This window comes from Ascaphus truei, chromosome 8 (genome assembly GCF_040206685.1).
Source record: "Ascaphus truei isolate aAscTru1 chromosome 8, aAscTru1.hap1, whole genome shotgun sequence".
Classification (NCBI taxonomy): Eukaryota; Metazoa; Chordata; class Amphibia; order Anura; family Ascaphidae; genus Ascaphus; species Ascaphus truei.
In genome coordinates this window covers 28,907,346-28,921,382 of record NC_134490.1, presented here as the reverse complement: position 1 = coordinate 28,921,382, position 14,037 = coordinate 28,907,346, and the positions used below count along the sequence as shown (strand labels likewise).

Here is a 14,037-nt window from a genome sequence, read left to right as displayed (position 1 = left end):
TCCGGAGTTACTACTCTGAGAACTCCTAAGTACATGCTCACTCCTCTTCGTGCATGAGAACAATTTTGAGCCATTACTATAGGTGCTAACTATATAGGGCATGTTCCTTAATGGAAAACAATAAACAGGGACAGTAGACTCTTAAAATACATATCTATACACAAACATATTTACAGGACTCACTGTGAGGGCTTTTTCCTAGAACTCAGAGGAAACTGCTTCTAGAACATTGGGTGGAGCTATGTACTGTATATAGCCTTCTATTTCCTTATGATGAAATTACTGGTCATAAGATATTCTACATCACATGACGGGGAGGGACAATACCAGAGTGATCCCACCTGGTTAACCCATTAATGCCGTTAACCCCTTACACTAATTAGTAGTCCCCAGAGGGGGGCTACACTAACATACTCACTAATCGGCTGCAACAGATCCTGGACTTTGCCCAGTCTAGAGAACAAGCGGGATTTCACAGGGAATACAATACAACACAATGGGCTACATGTAAGTTGCACAAGATTCGAATTTTCCACAGTAATGAATATGATCTACCATTCATTTTAGGATTATGAAAAAGCATGTCAATGTGTCTACACCTCAGCTGTTTTGAATGCATTAAGAAGATAATGTTAAAGAAGCATATTGATAACAAACATTACAAGGATGAGCCACATCAACCATTGGGTTACATGAAGACACAAGTAAGGGACTGTAGCAGGGAAACATGTTACTAAAGGTTTTTACAGTAACAGTTGAAGAATTGTTCAAGACATTGCATTGGGAAGAAAAGTGAATTCAAATTAATGGTAAATACTTGAGTTACTTATAATTTGTAGACAACATTGTTATTTTTGCCACAAGTCCAGTAGACCACAAGCAACAAATCAAAGTAGACACTGAAGCAAGTAAGGTGGTGGGCCTCGATATGAATCTCAGCAAGACTACAGTTATGGCCAACAATCAAAATAGGTGGGAAAGAACCAGATGAAGTCGAAAACGATGTCTAATTGCAATAAAGGAAAAAAGTGCGTTTATGTACCCGCACTCATGTGCGTGTACTGGTGCGCTCGGCGTGTAAAACTATGTCTACCTTGGCCAGCAATTATCAATAGATGGGAACCTTTCAAATGAAATCAATATGAGAATGAAGATGGGATAGTGTGCATTTGGAAGAAACTACACAATCATTCAAGTGAACCTTCCACAAGTGCCTCAAGAGGAAAGTGTACAACCAATATATACTGGTGGTGTTAACATATGGATGTGAAGCTTGAGCCCTAAAACTGAAGATAACTCAGAACCTTCAGACAACTCAAAGAGGTATAGAGAGATGTACGTATTATAGGTATTACCTGAAGAGATAAAAATAAAGACATACAATACAAGAGACAAGAAAACGAATTAATGGGTGCGGAAGGAAACAAAATCTGTGACATCATCACGAGGGCGAAGAAATTGAAATGGCATTGGACCTGACATATCGCAAGAAGAAATGATCATCGTTTCACAAAAATGGAACTTGACTGGATTCCAATGGATAGCTAAAGACCAAGACAGTGCCAAAAAAAGAGATGGGAGGATGAAATCAGAAACTTTGTTGGAGCAACATAGAAAAGACAGGCTTACAACCACAGTACCTGAAGGCCTTCATGCAGCAGTGGATCGACAAGGGCTGTATATGATTATGATGATGGTAATACACACACAAATATATGCATATATATACACAGACACACACACAATGGACATACACTATATAGAACACATAAATACACAGTCACATTACCCCTGAGTAGCTCATTAGTAATGTTACAGCCTTTGAAGTGTATAGACCCAGTTAGATTCCCGGTGTCAGCTCTCCTTGTGATCTTAGACAAATCACTTTATCTCACTGTGCCTTAGGCACAAAATTAGGTTGTAAGTTTTTCAGGGCAGTGACTCATGGTGCTTGCAAAATTATGTGTACTGCGCTACGAACGCAGTCAGCGCTACATACATATTCTTTTGTATATATTAACCTATGTAATGTCACGTGTAATATGCCTGTAAGGCAACAGCATTATTGGTCATTTTTTGCTTTGTAATTCAGTAAGGTAAATGTGATCTGCTCTGACCTGTTCAACGACATATATACCATAGTCGCCCTCCTGTCTCGTTAGGAACGGATGCATATAGTGCAGCCAGATTTTAAGATGGGGTTCACGGTTACGGAAGGGAATAATGATGGCAATTTTCTGACGCGCTTGGCATAGCTGGGGTTTACCGTGCCCCCCAAACTGCACATTTGTATTTTCAGAAATGATCTTCTTCATGGACACGCCTGGATTTGTGTTGATGTTTAAAGGACCTGTTGAGGAGAATAAAAACATGTCATTGGCATTGTGAGGTTTAGAGCACACATTCAGAAACCCTGGATGCTTGGAAGTTTTTCTTTCTTATGAAAGACGATGGGATTTATTCAGTGTGAGGACTACATTTTCTTCTCACTCCTAGGGTACCACTACTTTTAAAATATTTACACCCAGAGGACCACTTTTTTATTTTTTTCCACACATTTACAATTTCACAATCTGCTTCATATTAGAACGCCTTCCTATTTTTACGGCATAATTATTGGTGGCATCTTTCAAACACACTGCACATAATTTATTCCTTGTTTTATTAGATTAACGTTTTTCTTTTGTAAATCAGACACAGCACCACTATTTAAAATCTGCTATGACCACTGCATACAGTACGAGCCTGCAGTGGCAAAGGGGAGATGATAGAAACATTCCTATACAGTAGGGGAGGCCAACTCCAATCCTCAAGGGCCACCAACAGGTTAGGTTTCCAGGACATCCCTGCTTCAGCACAGGTGGCTCACTCAGTGGCTCAGTTGTTGAACCCCAATGATTATTACAGAAATTACAACTTTTTTCCATCATAACCTTCTTAAATCAAACCAGTATTTTCTTAAATATCCAATAGAGTTTATATTAACCAATTCCATGTCTTTTGAAACAAAATGATGTATGAATGAGACAAACGAGTAATTAAGACTAAGGGTATGTGCAAAGTAAGTGAAACCCCCGGTTTTAGCAGCTAAATTAAAGGGGATAATTACAATCGGGTGTTTAAATAATTAGGTAGATCTTCAGGTGTGAGTTTGGGAGGCTGCACCCTATATAAAGTTCAGAAACGTTGTGCGCTTGGTCTTCACCATCTAGGCGTGTGGAAACACGTCATGCCACAATCAAAAGAAATAAGAAAAGCAGTTATTGAAGCTCATGAGTCTAGAAAAGGTTACAAAATCAGACAAATTTAGAAAGTTCAAGACCACAGTCCCTCTACCCAGGAGCGGTCGTCCTAGCAAAATCTCTCCAAGAACAAACTGGCAAATCATCCAGGAAGTCACAAAGAACCCCAGAGTAACATCAAAGGCTCTGCAGGCCACTCTCACCTTGCAGGGCCACTTTATACATTAGGCCAACTACGCACAGTGCCTAGGGCCTACGAACCTTTTTGGGGCCTACAATATTTCACTTGAAAAAATACCTAAACAAAAAAAATCACAAAATAAGAGAAAACAGCAAATTTTAATTTAAAATGCCTTCGAAGTATCGATACCTTTAAATATTGAAACAAAAGTATCGATGCCAAATATCGCTAGTATCGAAAGAAACCAGCAAACGATGAAATTAGCATAAAAATTTGTAAAAATATCGGACACACAGGCCTCTAGAAATAAAAGTGCCTAGGGCCTACGAAGGTCTTAAAACGGCTCTGTGGCCTTGGCTAATGTGAGTGTTCATAACTCAACTGTCAGAAAAAATCTGAACAAGAATGAGGGGGACGGAGTTAACGATCCCAGGCTGCCCGCCATAGCTCTACATTTCCTGGCTTTTGCTTGTTTGATTTCTCATTTATAACGTTCCTTTATATACATTCTTGTAGTAAATATTACTTCTGCCCCCCTCTCCATGCAAAAGTAACCTCGATAAGAAATACTAATTGATAAAAAAGTGAATATAGCGTACCCACTTACCTAAATTGGGTGGAATTTCAGGACATAGAGGTAATTCTTCTGTTTGATTTCTGGATTGGAAACCAATATATTTAAACCACAAGCTACTTCGGTTTCCAATTCCACTAGAATCTAAAAAAGAAAACATTAGTATACATTATGACAATGTTTGCCAACGCGTTGCATACTTCTTTGACAAAGCAGGGGTCAAAAAATGTCACTGATTATCAGTCTGTTGCTTCACATTCTTAGTATAATATACCCATGAGTGTGTTTGCATGTCTTCCACAGGTCACCAAAACGGCTTAATTCCCCCATTGTTACATGTTATAGTGGTTAAGCTGTAGACAAGGACTCTGGGTAGTGACATACAAATGAGTACAGAGTGGCCATGTCACTTTTAGCTTCCGATCCACATTATTACATGCGTTCTGTAGAGCTTTTTACTGCTGCATTAAATCGCCATATATCACTAAGCCTAGGACACGGAAGTGCAGAATCAGTGGATCCACTCAAACACAGCTCTTTCCTCCTTTTGGAGTTATCAGTTTGGGATATTCTTTGTAGTACACAGCTAAAGCAGCAGTTCTCTCTACATGGTTTTATAACCCCCCCTCTTCCTTCTTTCCTTTTTGTCTGCTATGTTTACAAACCAGGAAACTATCAACCAGTTACATCAGGGGTGGGCAACTCCAGTCCACCTGCCACTAACATGTCAGGTTTGCAGGGTATTCCCGCTTCAACACAGGTGGCTCAATCAGTGGCGTAGTTTGAGCCACCTGTGCAGAAGCATGGATATCCTAAAAACCTGACCTGTTGGTGGCTCTTGAGGACTGGAGTTGCCCACCCCTGGGTTAGATCCACTCAATCCAGTATTATTAGGTTGCACAAAATAAGAATTGACTAAATGACCCCACACTTTAAGTTCTACGGTAAATTATACTCCGGCAGTCAGAAATCACATTTTATAAACCAGCAGTCTGCTTCCAAAGGTACCCACCGGTTAAAGTAGCATGGCTCAGCCCTTTCCAGGGGAAACAAAATGGTGGGTAAAATCTCACCCATCACTGAGGCCAATGGAAAGCCACAATGTTATCCATTGCTGCTTCCTCTTGGCACGTGTGATGCTGAAAATGTAAGAACATGGAAGTAGCAACAGTACCTTTACTGGTATCTATCCAGAGTACCAGGGGTTCCCCGGAGCTGGGAATAACACACAAGCTCCAGGGACTGGTTGGGGGGCCGCTGCTTTTTTTCTGACTGAGTATTACTTACAGGGGTGGAGAGTTTAAGATTTAAAGCATCATTTAGTAAATTCTTATTTTGAATGACCTGGATTGAGTTGGATTAAACAAGTGATGGTTTCTATGGTTATAAACATTGCAATATCTACAAATTTGGTGAAAATAAATGCCTGTTTTTCTCGTGAGTCCACCGGGAATACTAAGATTAAGCATTTATCTATTATGGTGCCTTTGCAACAAATTGTATGTGGGCAGAACCATCAGAAACTTAAATCAGCCTTGCAGATAAGCACTAAAAATGGACCTGGCCACGAAAATGTTTGCCAGCCCCCACCCTCTGAGGGGGTGATACATGAAGGAGGGAGAGGGATTAACACATGGGGGAGGTAGTGGTGACATGGGGGGTTGTGGGTGACAGTCTGTATCTCATTGCAAGTCGGTTTTACTTGCTTACGCACTCATGCACTGCAGCTGCCTCTCCCCAGCTGTCCGATGCGACGTCTGGCAGGAGGGGGTAGCAGGGAGGGAGGAGGAGGAGGAGAGGGGGAACAGGGGACTTGCTCGTTCGGCATAAATTGCCACTTGCCCTGGGCGAGTAGCAATCTGCATGTCTGACATAAGTTTATATCAGAAATATTAACATTTAATACAATGGCAGTTAAAGCTGAGGCTTTGTGCAAATCAAAAGCTATGGCATGATAGGGATCTGTCAAAGAAATTATTACAAATTGAAACCAAATAAATTGTTAGACATGAAATTAAGAATACAAATTAACGCAAAAAAAAGTTGATTATATTTCTTCTTTATGAAATGGTTATATATATATATATATATATATATATATATATATATATATATATATATATATATATATATATAATGGAAATATTACTGTATGCGCATTTGCATGTCTTAGCAGGTCTGCAACCCTGCCTTTCACCATTATCGCCCAGCACACAGCACTTCCACTGCAGCTGGGTGAAATGGAGAAAGGCGGGGTTGCAGACCTGCTAAGACATGCAAATGAGCATACAGTAATATTTCCATTTGCTATTTGCTTTGCTGTGGAGGGTTTTTGTCACTTTTTTTACCCACCATAACTTAACTAAGTATATATATGTGTGTGTGTGTGTGTGTGTGTGTGTGTGTATATGTATGTAGCCAGGTCCCCCTGCCCCCCCTTATCTCCGATGCGGGGGAGGCTGAGTGCTGGTAGTGGGGCGACCGGGTCGCCGGGAGCTCCGGGCGGATGCAGGCTAGCGGGCACCGCCATTGCTGGGTGCCGCATATTCACAGAGACACTTGTGCATGCGCAGAAGAGTACGAGGTCGCGGCGGCCATCTTAAGGAGGTGCGCATGCGCATTAGCTTGAGAATAGCGGCGGACATGTTAGGAAGGGTCCGCAGGGGAACTACATCTCCCAGAATCCTCTAGGGCGGCCAGATCATGTGGCAAAGCTCAGCCAATAGGGCTGTAGGATCTCCTATGGGGAATTGATACTTTTGGCACGCTAGGGAGGAGTCAGTCGGGAGTAGTACGCAGTGGAGAGAAGTAGAGTCCCAGGTGCCAGTAGCTCTGGGACTAGGACAGCTTTCCCCTGTAGGTCCTAGTTAGTCCCTGACTCACAGTAGGCACCTCCAGCTGTATAGGGAAGGGCCATAGGTAGGGACGCTTCCACTGTATTGCACAAACAGATACAAAGAGGTCATGAGGGCCCTGCTCGGGAGAGCATACAATCTCGAGGGAATGAGGGACAATGTTGAAACAAGACGGTAAGGTGGCTGCTTTATTGTAGGATAAGGTGTGTTAGAGTATTGCCCAGTCTGACAAACCATTAAGGTTTTGGGGAGGGATGTTACATAGAGGGGAGATTGGTCCAGCCACAGAGGCATGACGAGTAGGCTTCCTTGAAAAAGTGAGTTTTCAGGGAGTTTTAAACATCTGAAGGCTGGGGGAGAGTCTGATGGTATGAGGTTATTTTAAAATAAAAATGTCAATGGTCGATGCTGCAGAAAATTAAACAGGGGTCCCTGGGTGATGACTGCTATGCCTCTCCAGCCTCTTTCATAGCAAGTCATCATTAAACCTGAGCGTCTGCAGCCCTCTCATGGATCTCAATGGCAATACGCCCCCCCCGCCCCACCCCTCCCTTCCCATGGCACTGAAAACCATTGCTCATAGTATTTGCACTTGCGAGTTATGTTATTGCCCTAGCTTGGGAGGAAAAGCCAACAAACAATGCGATGACACCACCAGAGGATTCTGGGAGAGGAAATTACAGTTTTTTATAAAGTAGTAGGATTATAAATTTGAGGCTAGTATTTGTATTGATCACATAACTCTTCACTTGCAATCAACCCCACCAATTTCGCAGACATATTTCCCGGCGCCCAGGACTAGAGTTACGACCGGGCCCCGCCCCCCCCTCCCCCATGTAGGCGATCTTGCGAGCCCCCGCCATTTCACACCTCACGAGCCCCCTCTATTCCCCCCCCTCTTCCCATGTATTTCTCTCCCCTCCGTCTCACTCCCTCTCTTCCTCACTCACTTACTCTCTCCCCCCTCCATCAATTACCCCACCTCCTCACACTCATTTCCTCCCCCCTCCCCTGACACACACAAAGTCCCCCTACAAAATACATACCAAAAAATCCCGCCCCCAAATAAAAACATTTTTTTACCTTATTTTGTATATGGATTAATAAATGTTATGTTTTAAATCACTATAAATATTTAATTACAACCACTATCCATCATTGCTATATTTGTATAGTGCTGTCCTTTTACGTGTTATACTTTGTGTGCACACAGTAAATAGGTATCATGGGATCTTTACGCTGTGCTGCAATTTCTAAGATGACCTGTAGATTGGTCATGTGAACTTCCTACAGAGTGTAGAAGAAAAACAAACCTATAGCGCACATGAGAGATAGAAACGATAAATAGGGTGGAGAAGGAGATAGTGTGCCATGGAGGATCTCCAATACTATATAGACAGTCCTGTCCATATCTCGCGAGATGAGACTTGCATCACATGATGCAAAAGTGCATGGAGTTGCCGGTGGTGAGAGCACAGGACGTTCCCATAACCGGCGGAGGACAGAGACGGGACTTATAGCTATTTTGTATTGTTCCCTCTCCGGATATATCTTTTTATGTCTGGTAATAATACATTTTTTGTGCAAAAGTATCTTTCGCTTTTTTCCTCATCTTCATATATGTGGTTGGAAGTTAACTAATGGTAGATGAGCCCAGCAGTTTGGATTCACTCTCCCCTGAAGATCAAAGAGGACAAGGATCCCCTTCTGCTCGATCAGGATGTCCATTTTTGCCTGCAATTATCATCAACTCTGTAAATGCAGATTAACAGCCGTAACATTCCGTGCACCCCAAAACTGGAACAACCTACCCGAGACTCTCATATCCACCACCAGCTTAAGTTCTTTCAAATCTAAGGCTGTCTCACACTTTAATCTGGTCTCTAACTGTTTCATACGCTCATAATATATATTTTCTTTAACTGTGCACGCAATGTCTCTGTATATAATGTATACCTTGTTCATTTATGTAACTGTACTTGTAACCATGTATTATTTGTTTTACTCTGTGCCCAGGACATACTTGAAAACGAGAGGTAACTCTCAATATATTACTTCCTGGTAAAATATTTTATAAATAAAATAAATAAATAACACAGCAGGATCCCCTCCCCCCTTTTCTCACAGAGTACACTGTTCTGTTTCTATCTCTCCTGTGTGCTATAGGTTCGGTTTTCTTCTACATGCAATTTCTCTCTGAGTGAGAGGTTCCACCAGCTGCAGGCAAAGTATAATTTTAATTTATATCATTATTATTTGTGTTTGTTTAATGTCTAATATTTGCATAGCATTGTATATCTTTTCCTACAAAGTGTGTTGGCCACATTTTGCTGAATTCGCAAGCATGGGTGAACTGTTCACCCATCTTTACTTAGGCGTATGTGAAGCTTTCACAAATATGTGGCTAGGAACACTAAGAGCCCCCAAAAATATATAATGCGCGAAGCGTGCAGTATTTTGGTATTGTAAAGATTAAGTATCAGGAATAAAAGACAAATGAACTGTCAAAATGAACTGTCAACATGACCTTATTGTGTACGGATTACACACAAAGGGTAATTAAATAAAATTACAAATATTTTCCATCAGCTATACCTCCATAAAGATTAACGCTCACTAGTGTGTTCATGAAAACAATTGCATAATATCTATGACTCTGACTAGCCCGTGCCTTTCTATTCCTTGAAAGAAAATTGATGTATAAAAAACAAAAAGAATAGAGATATTCACCTTTTCCCTTTGTGTCCTGGAGGGGCCATGTCACAATGGTGCCACAGCCCATCTGGCACATTGCGACCACGTACGCTGTCTGCTTCTCAGAGTGATATCCACGTCCCTGAGGATGGGAACGGATGAGGAGAGGCATGTCCTCTTCCGTTCCTGCTCTTCCCTGATCATGTGCAGTGCTCCGCAGAACGTGATCTCCCCATGATCTTAAAATGCATGATGTAGGCCCCGGAGGGCCAGACCATGTAATGATGGTGCCCCTGGAGGGCCAGACCATATGACATGGTGGCTACATCATGAGGCACTCAAAGCGTTAAAGGTACATTTTGGGGAGAGGTGAAAGCAGAGGAGGACGATGATGGGCAGTCGTTGCGTAGCAGGGTGGCGGATGAGGAGAAGGAGGACAGTAGAAGGATGGCCGGGGAGCAGCATGTCCCACCGGTCCGACCCAGAAGTGTCTGCCGCTGCTCCAGCGCAGGCCCTCCCCTGCTCGACCTCAAGACCGCAACCAACCAGCATGGAAGCCAGGAAGACTTTTTTTTTATATAACAAATATTTTTATTGGTTTTCAAGGAGGGTTACAAGAAGCATACCGAATCATTTTCAGCAAATCCTTAAGAACCTATACAGGGAAAACTGCATCGAACATACCAGAACAGTAACTCCACTTAATTTGATTGAGAAGATAGAAAAGAAAGAGGGAGAGGAGAAGAGAGGGAGGGAGAGGAAGGGCGAGGGGGCGGGGAGGGGCCAGGAAGACTTTTTTAATTGACTGAATGAGGATGAGGGGGGTGAGAGGACGAAGAGGGGGTGTGAAAGTATTCTGTAGGCACAGGGTATATGCTCTAAAAGTCTCAGATCTTTAAGGCGAGCTCCTCCACCACCTCCGGTAACTTTAGGAGGGCCTCGTTAATCCTCCATGTGTAGAAAGGAGGCGCGCCTATAAGTCACCCACATTAACCTCAATAAGAGGCATGGTCTGACCCAGAGATCCCGTTTATATTTGCCGATGATGCTCGTGACCCCAGGGAGGAGTTGACCAAATAATCTAGTCTTGTATAGACCTCAAGTAGCACTGAGAAAACTGTGTAATCTCTCTCCGCAAGGTGCAATTCCCTCCATGCGTCTACCAGACCTAAGGATCCCATCTGCTCAAAAAATCACTTGGTGTCCTTGCATCCATGGAAGTATGAGCCCTCCATGTATGCATTTGATCTAGCTACCAAGTTGTTTGGGGTAAAATGTAGATCTCCTCCTAGAATGTGGTTGCCTATATGTATTTGACTTAATATTTTGAAGAATGTATTGTAGAATGAGGGTTTATTTTCATTTGGGGCATATACATTAGCCAGAATTAATTCTTGCCTATATAATGTCCCTGTGATAAGGAATCTGCCTCCCCTGTCCACTTTTATCCTAATTGATATAAAGGGGATGTTTCTATGAATTAACCTTGCCACTCCTCTTTTCTTTACATGAGCAGATGCTAAGTATACTTGGGGGTAGATCCTGTCATATACTCTTTGTGTATCATAGTGCTTGATATTAGTCTCCTGGAGGAATACCATATCCTCTGAGTTTCTGGTAAACTGCTAAGGCCATGCAACGTTTTTGAGAGCTATTTAGACCTTTTGTATTGTGACAAATTACCTTGATCGATATTTTAAGTGTTTGAAATAGATTTGTAATTACAGCATTCTTCATGTATTCCTGAAGGCAACATGACTACCTTTAGAACCCCAGATTTCTGGGTATGGGAATAGGGGAAAGGATGGGAGAAGCCTGCGGACTACCTGTATCGGCCTGACAAGAGAAATAGGGGATTGATTTCTGGGCAGGACACAAGCCCAGAAGTTTTTGCCCCCTCAGCCTGGGGATGGGGAAATATTGAGAGCTTGGTGTTTAGGGGCAACATAGTGAAGCTGTCTCTTGAGACACCTCCTCGGAAAACAGATTTTAACCTGAGTAAAAAGCAGGGGGGGGGGGGATAAGGGAGAGAATCATCTCCCTAATGGGCGAACGGAACTTGCATATAACCAATAACAAAACATTCCATTGCGAATGCTTTAACATTTAACATTTCTCTAGAACACCAATCGAGTAACTACTCCTTAAAAGTTAGAGCAAAGGAGAACAAATTCAAACAGTCTTGTGATTTTAAGAAAGGAAAGGTGATGCAAAAAAGCGCTAATGGGAATGTATACAGTGAACCCTGCTATGCGGGGGAGCCCTATTGGTAGGAAGGCAGCCTGGTGGAAAACTGATGGTACAATCAGATAAGACAGCACAAACAAAAAGAGATACCGGCGCCTACTGAGTCCAAAATAGATGGAAGTCCAGTTGAAATAGTCCCAATCCCAAGATGATCTACAGTCACTAAATCCTTAGGTGCTCCGTTAGGACTTCATGCAGGGGAAGTGGAACATGGAATGAAAGAAGAGAGAAATTTAGTGCAACACAGCTATACAGATTACACAGACATATAAATGCAAACTGGCTGCCACATGGGGACAAGACAAACAGACACAACTAGACAAACAACATAAAAGCAAAGCTATTGATAAAAGTTAATTTATTAATAACTAAAATTTATAAGATAGGACAAGATGCTGATGTGCCGCTCCGGTGGGTTAAAATCTAGATAACACTCAAAGGACAGCAGATGTAAAATCGCATTAGACCAATGTGAGCTGGTAACCACGTGTAGGGGGTTCGCAGGGTATTCAGGATGCCGTGCACTCCTTCCATTTCTCCTTGCTGGCAATGACCGGAAGTGACGTCTCCGTCGTGCCGAAACCGGAAATGGTGTCGCCGGATATGACGTCACTGACTGGCAATCTCCAGTGAAGGCTCAGGAAAACGGCAATCCGCACCTCCTTGCTCCTCTCTCACTCAACCAGGAGATCCCCTGAGGAAGTGTGTTTAGACACATGAAACGCGTAGGGCTATTTTATTTCTATTTTGGACATATTTGCTGAATAGTACTACAAGCAGTACAATCGCTGAGTGCCTTGGTTGAGCGAGAGAGGGGCAAGGAGGTGCAGATTGCCGTTTTCCTGAGGCTTCACTGGAGATTGCCAGTCCGTGATGTCATATCCAGCGACACCATTTCCGGTTTCGGCACGACGGAGACGTCACTTCCGGTCATTGCCAGCAAGGAGAAACGGAAGGAGTGCACGGCATCCTGAATACCCTGCGAACCCCCTACACGTGGTTACCAGCTCACATTGGTCTAATGCGATTTTACATCTGCCGCCCTGTGAGTGTTATCTAGATTTTAACCCACCGGAGCGGCACATCAGCATCTTGTCCTATCTTATAATTTTTAGTTATTAATAAATTAACTTTTATCAATAGCTTTGCTTTTATGTTGTTTGTCTAGTTATGTCTGTTTGTCTTGTCCCCATGTGGCAGCCAGTTTTCATTTATATGTCTGTGTAATCTGTATAGCTGTGTTGCACTAAATTTCTCTCTTCTTTCATTCCATGTTCCACTTCCCCTGCATGAAGTCCTAACGGAGCACCTAAGGATTTAGTGACTGTAGATCATCTTGGGATTGGGACTATTTCAACTGGACTTCCATTATTTTGGACTCAGTAGGCGCCGGTATCTCTTTTTGTTTGTGCAGTCTTGTGATTTTAGTCACGTTTGCACAGCTATATGGCTTTCGTGGTTAAATAAAAGGCTCCACGAACCTTCCTACCAAGATAGAATAATATATAGTTCTAGAATTTCTCTCGCGCGTGTAAGTCTCTGCCTCATCCGTCCAGAGGTATTCTCCCTCCCATCAGACCGTGCCACTACCTGACCTAGGTCTCCCAGAGGCAACACACAACCTTCACTACTAAATTCAATGTATGAGCCTCCCACCACATTGTTTCAATATTATCCTGTCGTTATGAAGCTATCCAAACTTACTCATAAGTTCAGAGATATTACTTTTATTAAACTATATACAAATGTCTGCATTTTCTCATCCTTGATTTGTGTGGGTGCAAAAGTACTTGTTTGTAAGGCTGTTGTATGGCTTTGAGTTTAGCAACCTCGTAATAGGCCATGCACTGGTCTTCGCTTCTATCCCATGACTCAGCCTAGGAAGGGCTCATCATGAGTGGTATACACCTGCCACCCGGAAATCCAATTATGGGGCTGTCCTGCCGGCAGCTTCTCAGTCCTGTACCTCTGCTGGATGTCCTCTACTCGAAACCCAGTTCTACTCTTGTCCGGGATTACGCTGGGGCTTTGGGTCCTCTATGTGTTGTGGCGGCGCAACTTCAGGCCCTCCAGGAATCCCTCTCCTTCCTCGTTAGACCTGACGGAAGCCAACACTTAATTATCGGATACCTGAAACTTGAAAGGGAGTCCCCAGCGATACCTTATTCTCTTCTCCTTTAGGATCTCCGTTATTGGATGCAGAATCGGTCGTATGGCTGGTGCTAAATCCTGAAAGACCTGCAA

General features: G+C 42.8%; 1 protein-coding gene across 1 annotated transcript in view; it reads right to left on the bottom strand.

The window, feature by feature from the left end:
* LOC142501298 (beta-1,4-galactosyltransferase 1-like) overlaps positions 1–14,037 on the bottom strand; it is a 77,690-nt gene that overhangs the window by 11,656 nt on the left and 51,997 nt on the right. The window contains exons 3-4 of the mRNA XM_075611037.1: positions 4,031–4,141; positions 2,118–2,350 (exon numbers count right to left, since the gene is read on the bottom strand). Of these exons, the coding sequence (XP_075467152.1) occupies positions 2,118–2,350; positions 4,031–4,141 (344 nt within the window). The remainder of the gene's footprint in view (positions 1–2,117; positions 2,351–4,030; positions 4,142–14,037) is intronic.